Source organism: Brachypodium distachyon, chromosome 2 (genome assembly GCF_000005505.3).
Source record: "Brachypodium distachyon strain Bd21 chromosome 2, Brachypodium_distachyon_v3.0, whole genome shotgun sequence".
Taxonomy (NCBI): domain Eukaryota; kingdom Viridiplantae; phylum Streptophyta; class Magnoliopsida; order Poales; family Poaceae; genus Brachypodium; species Brachypodium distachyon.
The window spans coordinates 46805103-46818114 of record NC_016132.3 but is presented as its reverse complement, the minus strand read 5'-3'; the positions used below and the strand labels follow the sequence as shown (position 1 = coordinate 46818114).

The following is a 13012-nucleotide window of genomic DNA, read 5'->3' as shown; positions in this document are numbered from 1 at the left end:
GAGGGTCCGGCAAGAGGCGCTTGTTTCTCCACGCATTCCTCTTTAATTTGTTGCCGCATGCTTATTCCGATCTTCTAAACATTTGACAAGGGCAATTCCGAGACTATCGAACCTTGCAGCGAAGCAGACTATGAGAAATGTCACAAATCAAAACAGCTATCCCTCTTGGTCTGTCTACCGCTCTCCGGTCCTTGTTTCCAAATTCCAAAGTAACCATAGGATAGAGGCATGGAGCCCACTCAATGAGGCCACAGGCGTAATTCTTCTTCTTTTAGACAGGGCAAGCGTGATTCTTCTTCTTCTTCTCACTCCGTCGGATCAGCAATTGAATCTCAGGAAGCAGGTATTATTCTACGGAATTTATATCGCACGTAACTTCGCGCTATTGTCCGGTGGCGCGACGGACGTTAGCATGCTGTCTGTTGCCACTGCGCTGTGTCCTGAATGCATGCATGCATTTTTTTTCTTTTCTTTTGCCAATCGCGAATTGATCGCATGCATTCACTCATGTTTGTTTTAGCAAGATGCATTCTTTGCATGTCGTTGTTTTGAACACTCAAAATGTTTTGTACGTTGAACCGTTTGTCCGATCCACGGTCCGTTTTCAATGTTGACTTCGTATCGGCGAGAGCTTTAAAATTAGATCTCTCTCAGATATGTTTTGTTGAAAATTTATTTTGATCTTTTTGTTACCATACGGTAATGCACAAGTTACCACACTTGTTTTAAAAAAGTTACCATGTGCTAATGTATTACTAACACAGTATTATTTCATATATTATTAGGTGGCAACTTTGCATCTTATCGGATGGTAATTTTGATGCACAAATCGTCACCCTATTTTATATGATGTTATGACGTGGCAATTTATTATTAATAGAGTGTCAACTTTATATATTATTGGGTGGTTTTTTTAAATATTATCGGATGATACTTTTGGTAAACAAATCGCCACCGTATTTTATATAAAGTTGCCACACGGTAACTAATAGGGTGGCAAGTTCATGTATTATCAGGTGGTGACTTTACATATTATCATATGTTAACTTTGATATACAAGTCGCCATGGGGTAATATGTTACTAATAGGGTGGTAAATTCATATATTATCAGGTGGTGACTTTACACATTCTCGGACGGTACCTTTGATACACAAGTTGCCACATGGTAATATGTTACCAATAGAATGACAAGTTCATATATTATCAAGTGGTGACTTTACATATTATCCAACGGTACCTTTGATTCACAAACCACAGTATTTTGTATAAAATTGTCACGTGGTAATTTGTTAATAATAAGGTGGCAACTTCATGTATTATTAGACGGAACCGTTGGTGACTTTACACATTATCGGATGGTAATTTTGATACATAAGTCGCCACAGGGTAATATGTTTCTAATAGGGTGGCAAGTTCATATATTATCAGGCGGTGACTTTACACATTATCGAACGGTACAATTGATACACAAGTTGCCATACGGTAATATATTATCAATAGGATGGCAAGTTCATATATTATCAAGTCTAGATTTTACATATTATCGGACGATACCTTCGATTGACAAGTCGCCACAGTATTTTGTATAAAGTTGTCACATAGTAATTTGTTAATAATAGGGTGGCAACTTCATATATTATTAGAAGGCAACTTTTAAGACAAAAAAAAGTTTTCTGAACGTACCAACATGGGATCTAATTTCGAAGATTTCGTCGAGACAAAATTAACCGTAAAGACAGATTGTAAATCGAGTTCATGGTTTAAGAGTTAAAACATTTTGAATCTTACGATCTTTTGCGTATTTATCTTGCATGCCACTTTTATCGTCCGTGCGCATGCACACTATGCACACACTGCTTCGATTGCTATTGCCAGCTCCCATATGTGCTGTACTGCATGCATGCATGCACCCATGCTGCTGCATGTTGCTTTTGCCAGGCGTCCCGACCACTAACGCGCAACCGTCGCGCCGTATTGGTGTCCCTTGTTCTATTGTTCGGCTAACACATGAACAACTTCTAATGATGGCACTAGGACCAAAGCTCTTTGTATCGACATTTTCAAATCAGTTAGGAGCGTCCCAGCTTGCTTTCAAATCAGGGTATTGGCCTCAGGAAAATTGGAGTGAGATGGCAAGCTGACAAATGAAAACTCGATAATCTAGTTGTGTAAATCACGATTGGTGCAACAAACCACCTGTATTTTTCAATATTGGACATGCATTTAAAATTTTCACATTCATTAAGCACAAATTAAGCCACATGTCCGAGATTGTTTAGGAATTAAAACTGAACAACGTAGGATGTTGGAACCTAAAACCATTAAGCACCCCTCTTTGTTAACCGAATTGTACGTTCTATGAAGATGCTATTCTCACAGAAAATTTAGTAGACGGTAGTTGATTGAATATTTTCCCTACGTGAAACCCGAAATTCATTAAACACCACACTCTTTCTAGGGCGTAGATCATTCAGTGGCCACTAGTTGGTTGGACCATGCATTATCATACGGAAAACCTGAAACCCACATATCTTAAGAACAATTAAATAAACATCTACAACTATTAACAAATATTCACCTCTGCCACAAAATAAACACATTCCCTCTTATCTTACTAACATTTAGATATAATTTCAAATAATTTTAACTTTTACGTTCCATGCTTCCATATATTTGCATTGATTTCTATCATTCGAATTGATGGGCATGGCAATACACGCCATCACAATAGGAAAAACAAAAGACAGAGCTCTACTGAACTGCAGTAAGCATTTAAGCTATCACAAACTGGTGCAACATGACAGCACGACTGAAATAAAATTAACCATTTCAGTTCAGATAGGAAGGGTTGATTAAAACTAATTAACAGCAAATAGTGCCATGACAAGGACTGAATTCAGATTATAGGAAAAACGTGGCGATCTAATCATCCTCTGCAACTCCAATTCAAACAGATGTCTGGATGATGCTCTCGTCTCATGCTGCAATTAACATAACTTCTGTCTTCTTCTAAGCAAAGCCGGAAGTAACAACTTGACCTGAAATGCAAACTAAATTTATTTTCTGCCACATCACACAGGCTAACCATTCAAAACGTAGTGATTTCTATGCATTACTGAAGAACCTTTAGAGACTAGAAACCAAAAGCCACCGCAAAATATAACAAGCATAGAGAAATGCATCCTTTTTCTGAAGTAATCAAATAGTCGATGTGTTCTGCAAAATTATTCGGTTTAGCAAAAATGATGGAATTTAAGTTTGCCAAAAATACATTAAATTTACATGTTATGACCTTGCACCAGTAAGTTGTGACCCAATGTAGAGGTTAAAAACAATTACAATTTACAAATAGATGTAATCCTAATAAACAACTGAACAACAACCGTACGTGCAAGAACTTAGCTGCAGACTGTAGACTGTAAAGTGAAGTTTCAGGTGATTATTAAAACAAGAAGTGATCAACTAGGAATAAAAACCACTTTGTTGCCTTAGTTCCTTTTTTTTTCCTATTTCAAAAGTAATCATTTTCACTGTACGTGGTTGACTGTGACAGTATGTAATATCTCAGAAAACTGAACAATTGTTAATAAACAACTGATTACTAGTTGATCAAATCTAGGTAAGCATATCACAAATGAAGAAATAGAAAACAAAAATCTTAGTTGCCATAGTTCCTGAACAATTGTTTCTGAAACTTACAAATTGTATACCAATATCCAACTAAACAAGCAAGAGCTACAACTTGATCAAATCAAGGTAAGCAAGTCTCAAATGAAGAAATTAGTTCTAGAATTCTACAAAAATTGGTTGGTGATCAGGGGAGCTGCACTTCTGAAATACTAACAAAGTATTATGTTGCACTGTTAGCAAACGGACACTGGCTCCATTAGGCACCAAATAATGATTTGGGTGCGCAATCTACACTAGTAATTAAATAGAAAAGAAGAAGAAAATTACTCCTATGAAAATATCAATCGGTGGCAATGATGTGTCTACCATCTCCATTCCTTACATGCAAAATCATTTCAATTTTTTGGCAAATATTTCAAACATGAGGCAAGAGGCACAACAATAATATGAACATATCAAACAATAGATTACCTACCCCATCCTATCATGCAGCTTGAAGTTCCTTGTAATCATCTGGAGCTGGCAGAGGTGACAACCGCATGAAGAATGGAAACCTAGGGCCTCTAAAAGGCTCACTCGAGCTATTGCGAAATGTTTCCAGCTTGATGGTGTTCAGATTGAGCACAAGAAAATAGGAATGAGGCTTCCTTATGGACCAAAACTCCATGTAAACATAGTCAGCTTTCATTGCCAGGATGCGCAACCTCTTCATCCACTCGCCACGACGAAGATTCTTCAAGTGCCCAAACTCTCTCATCAAAGATACCTCCTTCTTGATCATCCACTCATCATTGCTGTTACGGATCCAGAGTTGTATGCATTGTTCTTTGCTGGACACAATGCACAACCCACCGTGCTTTTCCATGTCCGAAATGCAGTACTATTCGCCCAGAGGGACTGGCGCTTTGATAACTGACCACACCATGGTTTCCGTATCGAGCACCAAGATCTTCTCTTTGATACTGCCGGACATGCACTTTAGGGTGTCCGATCTCCAGTACACGAACCGACCAGTAGGCATGCCGTCGGTCTGGCATGGAAAAAAAGGAAGCGCAGACGAGTTACCTATGTTGTCCCATTTGCGGGTGCAGGAGGAGAAGACCGCAAAGGATTTGCTTATCCGGCTATACATGGCGATGACCCGAAACGAGCCATTCGCCTCGTCAACTATGATGGCGTAGCGGACCAGGTTGGTGAACAAGCCCGAGGGGCCACTGAAGAAGACGGCGGTGCGCGCAAGAGGGTCATAGAGACAAGGTCCCGCACGTTGCTTCTACGGGAGAGCAGGAGTAGGCCGCCGTCGCAGCCGCGCAGGCGCCAGTTGTTGTCGTAGTATCCCTCACCGTCGTTGTCTGGATCAAGGTTTGGGAGGTCTTGGAACAAGAAATCACTATCAGCAGTGGCGGAGGTCAGATTGGGGTTTTGGGATTTGGCAGAGATGAAACAGTAGTCGGGGCAGTGGTAGGGCCTATGGCTGCAATTGATGAGGATGAAGCCGATGAGAGGGGGCCTTCAAAGTGGGAGGAAGCGGCGAAAGATGGCTGGGAGGCGGGCCAATCGGCTCCAGCTCGTGCAAACGAGGGCGGCGCTGGTGAGTGACGCCATGTCAGGAAGGCGAATAAGGATCTCACTGAGGGGATCATCACCGAGGGAGGCTGCCGGCAAGATCTTTGTTTTCTTGACGCTCTCGCCCCCGCTTCTCTCTAAGGTATCCATTTCTTTCTCTTCTCTCTCCTTGCCGACGAGATCCGGCGGAAACCACATATCAGATCTTGGATTTGGTGATGGTGCCGCTTTCGGTTTTGGAAGTGGGACCGGCTGTTGGTGTAGTGGTTCTTGGCAGCCTGTCCACACGGTCTTTATTGACATCTTTTGTGGCAACGAGGGTGGTTGTGGGCATAATTTAGGCTGCGCTATTTTTTTTAGGGAGTGCTGATTGTTTTGTTAGTCGGTCATTTCGGCGTGTCCGCTGGCTCTCTGTGGTTGGGTTTGATTCTTCATTGGAAAGCCGAAGTCGGCAGCTCAGAGAAGTGATGTGTGATGACTATTCAGCACAAGCCTTGCATACTGCCATTAGAATCGACGCCTACGTGGGTGGCTAATTGTTTGGCACGAGCCTAAAAATTGCGGGAAGGAGTAAGTGCCTGAAATTATGGCAGGAAACGAGGGGATCCGAAGAAACAAAAATCAGGGCAAAGAGGAGATCATTTAAGAAAATTAGAACGCAACTTGTGATATCGGACCTATAAACCGGAACAAAGGGAGTAATCTCAAACCTCAGTCATTAATCATACAACACAAGCATGAGGACGTATATAAGGTTCAGTTCATTTTACTAGGATATTTTTGGCGGATCATGTCAACAATTGGGATGAAAATCATTTTGATTTTTTCGGCCGATCATGTTAACAATTTGGACGATCATGTTAACAGTTGGGACGAAATTATCAGATTCAACGGACCCTATTGTTACCACAGATTATTTTTTTCGATCGATCATGTCACCAATTGGAACGAAATCACCGGATTCAACGTACACAATTGTTACTAGTAGCACCGTCAAGCTAGTTAACCACACGAAAACCGAAATATCTCCGCGAGTACGAAAGAATAAGAAGAAGAAAACGCTCCCGTCGTCCGTCAAAACTCAAAAGAGTTCCTCTCTTCGTGTCCTCTCGTCCGCTGCTATATCGCCGCTGCGCTCCGCCGTCGCCCCTTGCAGCTGCCTCCTCCGCCGTTGCCCCGCGCACCCGTCACTCTTCGTTCGTTTGCCCATCTTCACTACTCGAGGCACGACCGCCGCCGGGCCGCTCTGCTCGGCCATGGAGAGAGAACAAAGGGGCGCTCCTCGCCGCCGAGTCCCCGCCGCCGTATCTCGACCATGGAGAGAGAAGGTAGGAGAGAGGGAGAAAGGGCAGAGAGGGTGGAGGGGGCATGGGATGGGGCGCAAGTGGCCGGCGGTGCTGAGCATGGGGAGGAGGGAGCGGCGTTGGGGATGAAAGGCGGTGGCGCTGGACCTGGAGTAGAGATCAGCGGCACTGGGCACGGGCAGGGGCGCAGGTGGAGTAGCTTTTTTTTTTTTTGAGGGGACGCAGGACGCAGCTGGGCGGGCAAAATTGCCTTGAGACAGGGATTGAAGAATAAAACAACCGTCCATCCAAAATCTGGGCTAGTTTTTTTCTTTTTAGGGTTTCCAAATCTGGGCAAGTGGGCAGCAGCCAGCAGGGCAGTCCCGCTGTGTGCGTTTCTGGAGGGGCCGCTTGGTGTGCTCGTGGAAGAAGAAAGCAGACGAAGGTGCAGCCGTGCAGGGAGGCGAGAAGGCGTGCGGTTCGGTTGGGCTGGCAGCAGGGCAGGCGGTCAGATGGGCCAAGGCCCAGATTGTAGGAAGAATACATTTAGGAAAGTAAAACTGGGCTGTCCAGATGCTCTATCGAGCTATCATACCTGCCAAGAAAAAAACAAAAAGCTATCATACCTGCGAGCCGTTCATCGGGCGTGTAGGACGTCCCTGGCCGTTCACTCTGAGTCCCGCATGAACCTGTATGTCTCCTATGGGCTGCTGCTCCCTGATTAATTGGGTTGCTACTTGGGCCTAACTCGAAGCTGAGGCGAGACGCTAGAGAGAAAAACGTTCGGATTCGGGTTTTCCCCTGTCGCATGGAAAGTGCAGCGCTCCATCTCCCCTACCAAACCACCACGGCCGGCCCTCTCCGTGCTGCAGGCCGCCGCCATCCCTTCTGTACTCCGGCGGCTGCTCCTATCGTGAGAAACCTTTCTTCATGCCCTCAGCGCTGATGTCGCAGCAGACCCTTCTTGAGCAAAGGAGCACCTCAGCGGTGAGGCAAGCGGCGGCAAGGCGGTACCCCTTCTGACCTTCTCCCCTTGCTCTCAGGGTCGACTCCATGGCAGATGCGTCCGGCAACAAGGAGCGCCTCGGGTATGACACTAACGTGATAAGACGGTGAGCGATCTCTCCCCATTTCTTTCTGTCAGCTTTTGCTTGAGACCGTGCAGCTTCCCAGCGGTGCCTCGCCTCTTCTCCGAATTGGGCAGTAGTGCGCAGCTGCTGCACCTTCCTATCCAGATACCCCGTTGCAGCAAACCTGCGTGTTGCTAGTGATTACTCCCTCGGGCCCATTTTTTTAGCGTTTTTTGAGCATAGATACCTTCATATTTGGGCAAAAATTTGAGTCACTTGATATGGGACGGAGGGAGTATATTTTTGTTAGGATCACTGAGCAAGCAGGGAAGCGGAAATCTCCCAGGTCCATTTTTATGTTCTTGGTGTGCAGTTATATATTTGACTCATCGCTTCTCTTTACGACTTGAAATATTAGCGCTTCACAAAACCTGGATATAATTAGTTGTGCATTTTTTTTCCGACATGGTGCTGCATCTGCATCCTCTACTTGTAATCATTTATTAATATGATATTTCACAGTTTCACAAGTTCAAACGAAGGTTATTTTTCTTGACGGTTGCGCCAAAGGATTATCCTGAGTGTATTAAGAACTGATAGATAAAATTGGGAAACCGGGATGCAAACTGCAAAACTATACTTGTGCAGGTACATTTGAGTATTCGCATATCCCATTTTTTTTCTTACACAATGTTTGCATACCATCAGCTTCAGATTTCTTCTTAGCTTCTGATATGCAAATTTGATCCCCAGTATCAGATTGGCTTGCCTTTCTTAACAGATACTCCCTCCGATAAATAAATTACGACTAATATGTTTTGAACTAAAACAACAATAAGAATTTAGTGAGAATTTAAGATCGGAGGGAGTATCTGCGTGTTGTTACTACCTATGTCGCCGGTGTGGAAGGTGCAATATCCCAACCCTATAGTTGATGATCAGTGGAGATATGCAACAGACAACACATGTTTTATTAGGTACGTACATGCATGCTACTTGATCAAAAGTAACTAACTAGCACGTGCTTTGGTCTTAGATCTCCTACATACCAATCTGCAGTGTTATTTTATTTGCAGGTTTCTGAGTAACATCTGCTTAATAAATGCTCACTTCATTTCATCATTTAGAATTTTTTATGGATCATGTCACGAAATGAATTGCCACCAGATTCAACGGACACGATTGTTGCCACGGTACAGCTAGTTAACAGACACGACCTTACAGCCAATACAGAGCAGCAGCATCATACTTCCCCTTGGGACTCAGCTTGTTCTTTGCTCATTTTGTGATGGCAAATAAAGAGAACATTGAAAACCAAAGTAAAATGAATAGAATCATACAGGTTCTGAGTGGCATCAACATACAAGCTTCAATTCTAGCGGAAGAGCCTTGGAACAGATCGCTTTGGGATCTTCCCTTCAAGCTTCAATCTTCGGTATGCTTCTCTGATGTGGCAAGGTCTGATGGGTCCAGAATCCTTCCTCTCAGTCATAACTATTCTAGCTGCAATACACAGGTTGAATTGTTCAAAAACACCATCTAATATATCGTGAAATATGTTTCATACAATAATATATCGTGAACTGGAAAGCAGAAATGACTTTTGGAACGAAAAACTACAGAAGGCTCGCTATAAACCTATAATGAGTTAATAAATATAAAATTGCATATACTTTGCTTGTTATGCCAACCTAATTTGCATAGGACGGGGATACAGAAATTGTGTTTCATACAATATATCATGAGCTGAAAAGCAGAAAGGACTTTTGGCAGGGACAACCATAAACACTTAATTAATCAACAAATATAAAACCCCAGATATGTTGCTTGTTCATGCTAACACATATAACCACAAATATTGCATACATCGATGTCATAGGTGGTAGAGTTCTATAAGAAACAATGTAAATACGATAAGTACTCTGAACTTGCCTGTTTCAATAACCTCACCAACAAACATCTTTGCTATTCCTGATACCACAATCGTTGTTGGCATAGATATCTTCTGACTTCCAGTAATACTCGCCAATAGCTGGCAAAAACAAGAGATAAAAGGTCAAGTCTAAAATCTATGCACACACTCGACTGAATCACTGAACAGCAAATGCATGAAGCCATTTGTCCCTGCCACCAGTGGAGCGTTTTAGACCTGATGGCTCCAGACACAAGGCCATCGTCCACTTTACAAAATATTAGCAAGAAAACTAAATCAACCTGCAGAATGGTTCTACAAGAATCCCTTGTAGCCTCCTATAACTTACTAGCACAAACAGATATGTTGCCAGTCTTTTCTTCAATTTTGAGGGAAGTGCAGAGTTAATCAGTAAAGACAAATGCTAACGATATGCAATGAGAAAACAAACAGGGTCCAACCAGGGTGAAAGCAAGCACTAATGAAGTTTCATCTACAATTTGACAAATTCAAGACATGTACTACCTCCATTCCTAAATATAAGAAGTTCTAGCTTTGTCCTAAGTCAAACTTTTTACAATGTGATCAAGTTTATAGAAAATATCAACATAAATACTATCAAATAAATATATTGCAAAAATATACGTCATGATGGATTTAATAAAACTCATTTAGAGCCATAGATGTTGGTAGATTTTTTTATAAATTTGATCAAAGTTTAAAAAGTTTGACTTAGGAGAATGCTAGAACTTCTTACATTTAGAAACGGAGGGAGTACTATTTACTACTGGTATAATTCCAAAACGACCTTTCACAAAGGAAAGGAAACATGTCGGGAAATAAAGTGTTCTGTAACAGGAAAACAGAGACATGGGATAGGCTTAAGACTTAAGACAAGCCCAGCAAGATTATAATATGAACATAACATTATATAGATACCTTATATAAATGCAAACAATGAGACAAATTGAGACAGGTGTGCATGATAGATGTATCAGATTCTTCAATTTAAATTATTCAAGTTAACTTCAGTGAAATATGGAACAGGGCCATACCTTTTTCATGTTCGATTTCTGGAATCCAGATCTCCGAAATGACTCATACCGGTTCATCTGGTCTTCAGTAAATTGGGACAGTAGAGCACTATAAAAGGAAGCATTCAGCACTTGATACACACAATATGAGCCCTTTTCTGGAATATAAATCCTACTCCCTCCATCTGGTATTAAGTGTCGCAAATTTGTCTAGATACGCATGTATCTAGACGCGTTTTAGTATGTAGGTACATGCGTATCTAGACGAAGTCGCGACACTTAATACCGGACCGAAGGAGTAGAAGTGAAGAATGCCAATTTGATCTGTAACTGTAGTTACTTGTCTAACAACAGAGAAAAGCTTATTTTCTAGTACTATTCATAAACCATCCCTGGAACAGGTGCAACTATCACAAACTAACTAAACAAAAATTATGGGCGAATGATGCTAACATGCTACACTTTGGCCAAAGCTTGGATTGTATAGCCATCTATATACTTCCTGCTTGCAAATGATCTTTATGTGGTTAACTTGGGCCAAATTAGGATACACAGAATAGCTGATTCACAAACGCCCATCTCTTTTACCAAGAAATCAGCTACAATGTGAAAAGAAGAAGCAAATTTCTAGCATCAAATAAGCCAAAGCTAGGTCGAGGAAGGGATAGACAGGCACTGACTTCATCTTGGCAAGCTTGTCGGGGTCGCTGGTGCCGGAGGGCAGCTTGTCGAGGTCAACCTCCATGTGGTCTTCCTCGTCGTCGTCGTCATCTTGCTCCTTCTGGTGCCGGACCTTGGTCCTAGGCAAGGCCGGGGCGACCGAGGTGGAGGGCCCGGCATGCGACGAAGGCTGCGGCCGCGGCGGCGGGGCGCGCGGGCCACCGGAGGCTGCGCCGCCGTCATAATCCTCGGAGATCGCGTGGGGTGCCTCTGCGGCGGCGTCCTCCTCGGGCTGCGCCGGCGAGTCCGGCGGCGACTCCTGCTCCTCGACGGCCGCCTCAAAGGGATCCTTCATGGCCGCGGGGCGAGTGCTCGAGATGGGCCGCGGAGCTTGACAGACGGAAGACGATTCTAGATCACGCGTGTCGGGCAGATAGTGGCACACGAACCCGGCCTGGGTTTTGTTTTGCCTTGTGGGCTTTATTTTCCTGTGGGCCTTTTTGTTTTTGAGGAACAGATGTTGGCCTTCCTTAGTCGCTCCAGTTTACTGAAAAAAACTGGGCTTTGTTTTGGCAGTTTTCGTCTTTTGCTGGTATGGGTCAAGACGGTGGGCTGACATCCGTTTTTCTTCTCTGCGACATAATACCCTGGGATTCAAGCGTGATCGCTGCATGCCTGATGTGCTCATCGACCCAACCTGGCAACCTACAACAACTGAAACCCATTGTTCTTCGTAGTATCTACGGCCACCACCACATGTCCACACTATGTTGTTGTTAATCCATACCAAATGAACGCCTGCTTCCAACACAACGAAACCAGTAGCTAGACTGGAAATGATAGATGTCTCTTCTCCCTTAAGAAACTGAAAAATGCTGCATCTGTTAACTCTGCTGTCGATCTGACGATAACCAACCAATCTGCGCCCAGAACTAACGAATCCGTCCCTTGACACCAATCTTTTGACGGATGCACCATGAGACCCGTGCGGTGGAGCTAATATATAGTAACTCCCAACCGGACAGGAATTTAGGATAGGATTTGCCCTAGCTTTCGTACAATTCGTATCCCATGTAGTGGCTTGCCTTGTTTAATCGACGGCGCGCATAGGATTCCCGCTAGCCTTTGACCTCCTCTTTGCATCGCCGATCAAAGCTCTTACCTCCCGACTGCACGCACCAGATCACATATATATAATACTGGAGTCATCCATATACCCCAACTGAATTAGGTGCCATCTGCAGCACAGGGCGACAGAAGGGTCCTTTTTGGCGCCCATCACTTGCTCTGTAAAATACTAACAACAGAACAAAACACCGTCGTCGTTTTCGCCTCGCTGTTCGTCGAGCCGATCGTGAATATTCGTTCGAGCTGTTCCTCTGTCCCGCACATGATTGCTGCTCTTTCCTCGTCCCCCTTCCGTCGGCCGCGGCTCGCTTTCTCCGGAAAGATGCCCCCCAGCCCAAGTTGTGTTGTGTTATGTCCCTGGAAGATTGAACGGAACCGACGTCGTAGGAATATTATACTGCGTCGCTGCTGGGGATCGATCGTTTTCTTCCGTTCCTAAATTCTTGTTTCAAATTTGTACCGAAACAGCAGATCGGGAAGTGCACACGGCGATGCCGATGTGTCGAGCCCTTGCGAGCCGAGACAACACGGGTAAGTGCGTGGCTCGGTGGAATGATCTTTAATCTCCGGTGCGTGCGCGCTGCCCGCTAGCAAGGGCTATATGGGGCGCATGGATATATGCCTCTCTCTTCCTCTAATTCCTTTTTCTCTTCTTTCTTTCCGCGGAGACAGAGACGAGCTTGAGGCCTTTTTGTTCGCACTCGTTTCATGGTGTATAACCCTGCTTT

At 43.8% G+C, this 13012-nt stretch overlaps 1 protein-coding gene and 1 long non-coding RNA gene across 2 annotated transcripts; one reads left to right on the top strand and one right to left on the bottom strand.

Annotated features, from left to right (window-relative positions):
• The first annotated feature begins 7252 nt into the window (after positions 1–7252).
• LOC112271174 lies at positions 7253–8669 on the top strand. Its single transcript, XR_002964143.1, has 2 exons — positions 7253–8527; positions 8627–8669. It is a non-coding gene; the product is annotated as an uncharacterized LOC112271174 (long non-coding RNA).
• Positions 8670–8686: 17 nt separating this feature from the next.
• Positions 8687–11586, bottom strand: LOC100838901 (transcription initiation factor TFIID subunit 11). Its single transcript, XM_003569517.4, has 4 exons — positions 11177–11586; positions 10518–10605; positions 9483–9582; positions 8687–9053 (listed from the first exon to the last, which is right to left on the bottom strand). Exons 1-4 carry the CDS (start codon positions 11509–11511, stop codon positions 8926–8928), a joined length of 651 nt encoding a protein of 216 aa, XP_003569565.1. The 5' UTR covers positions 11512–11586; the 3' UTR covers positions 8687–8925.
• Between the last annotated feature and the right edge of the window lie 1426 nt (positions 11587–13012).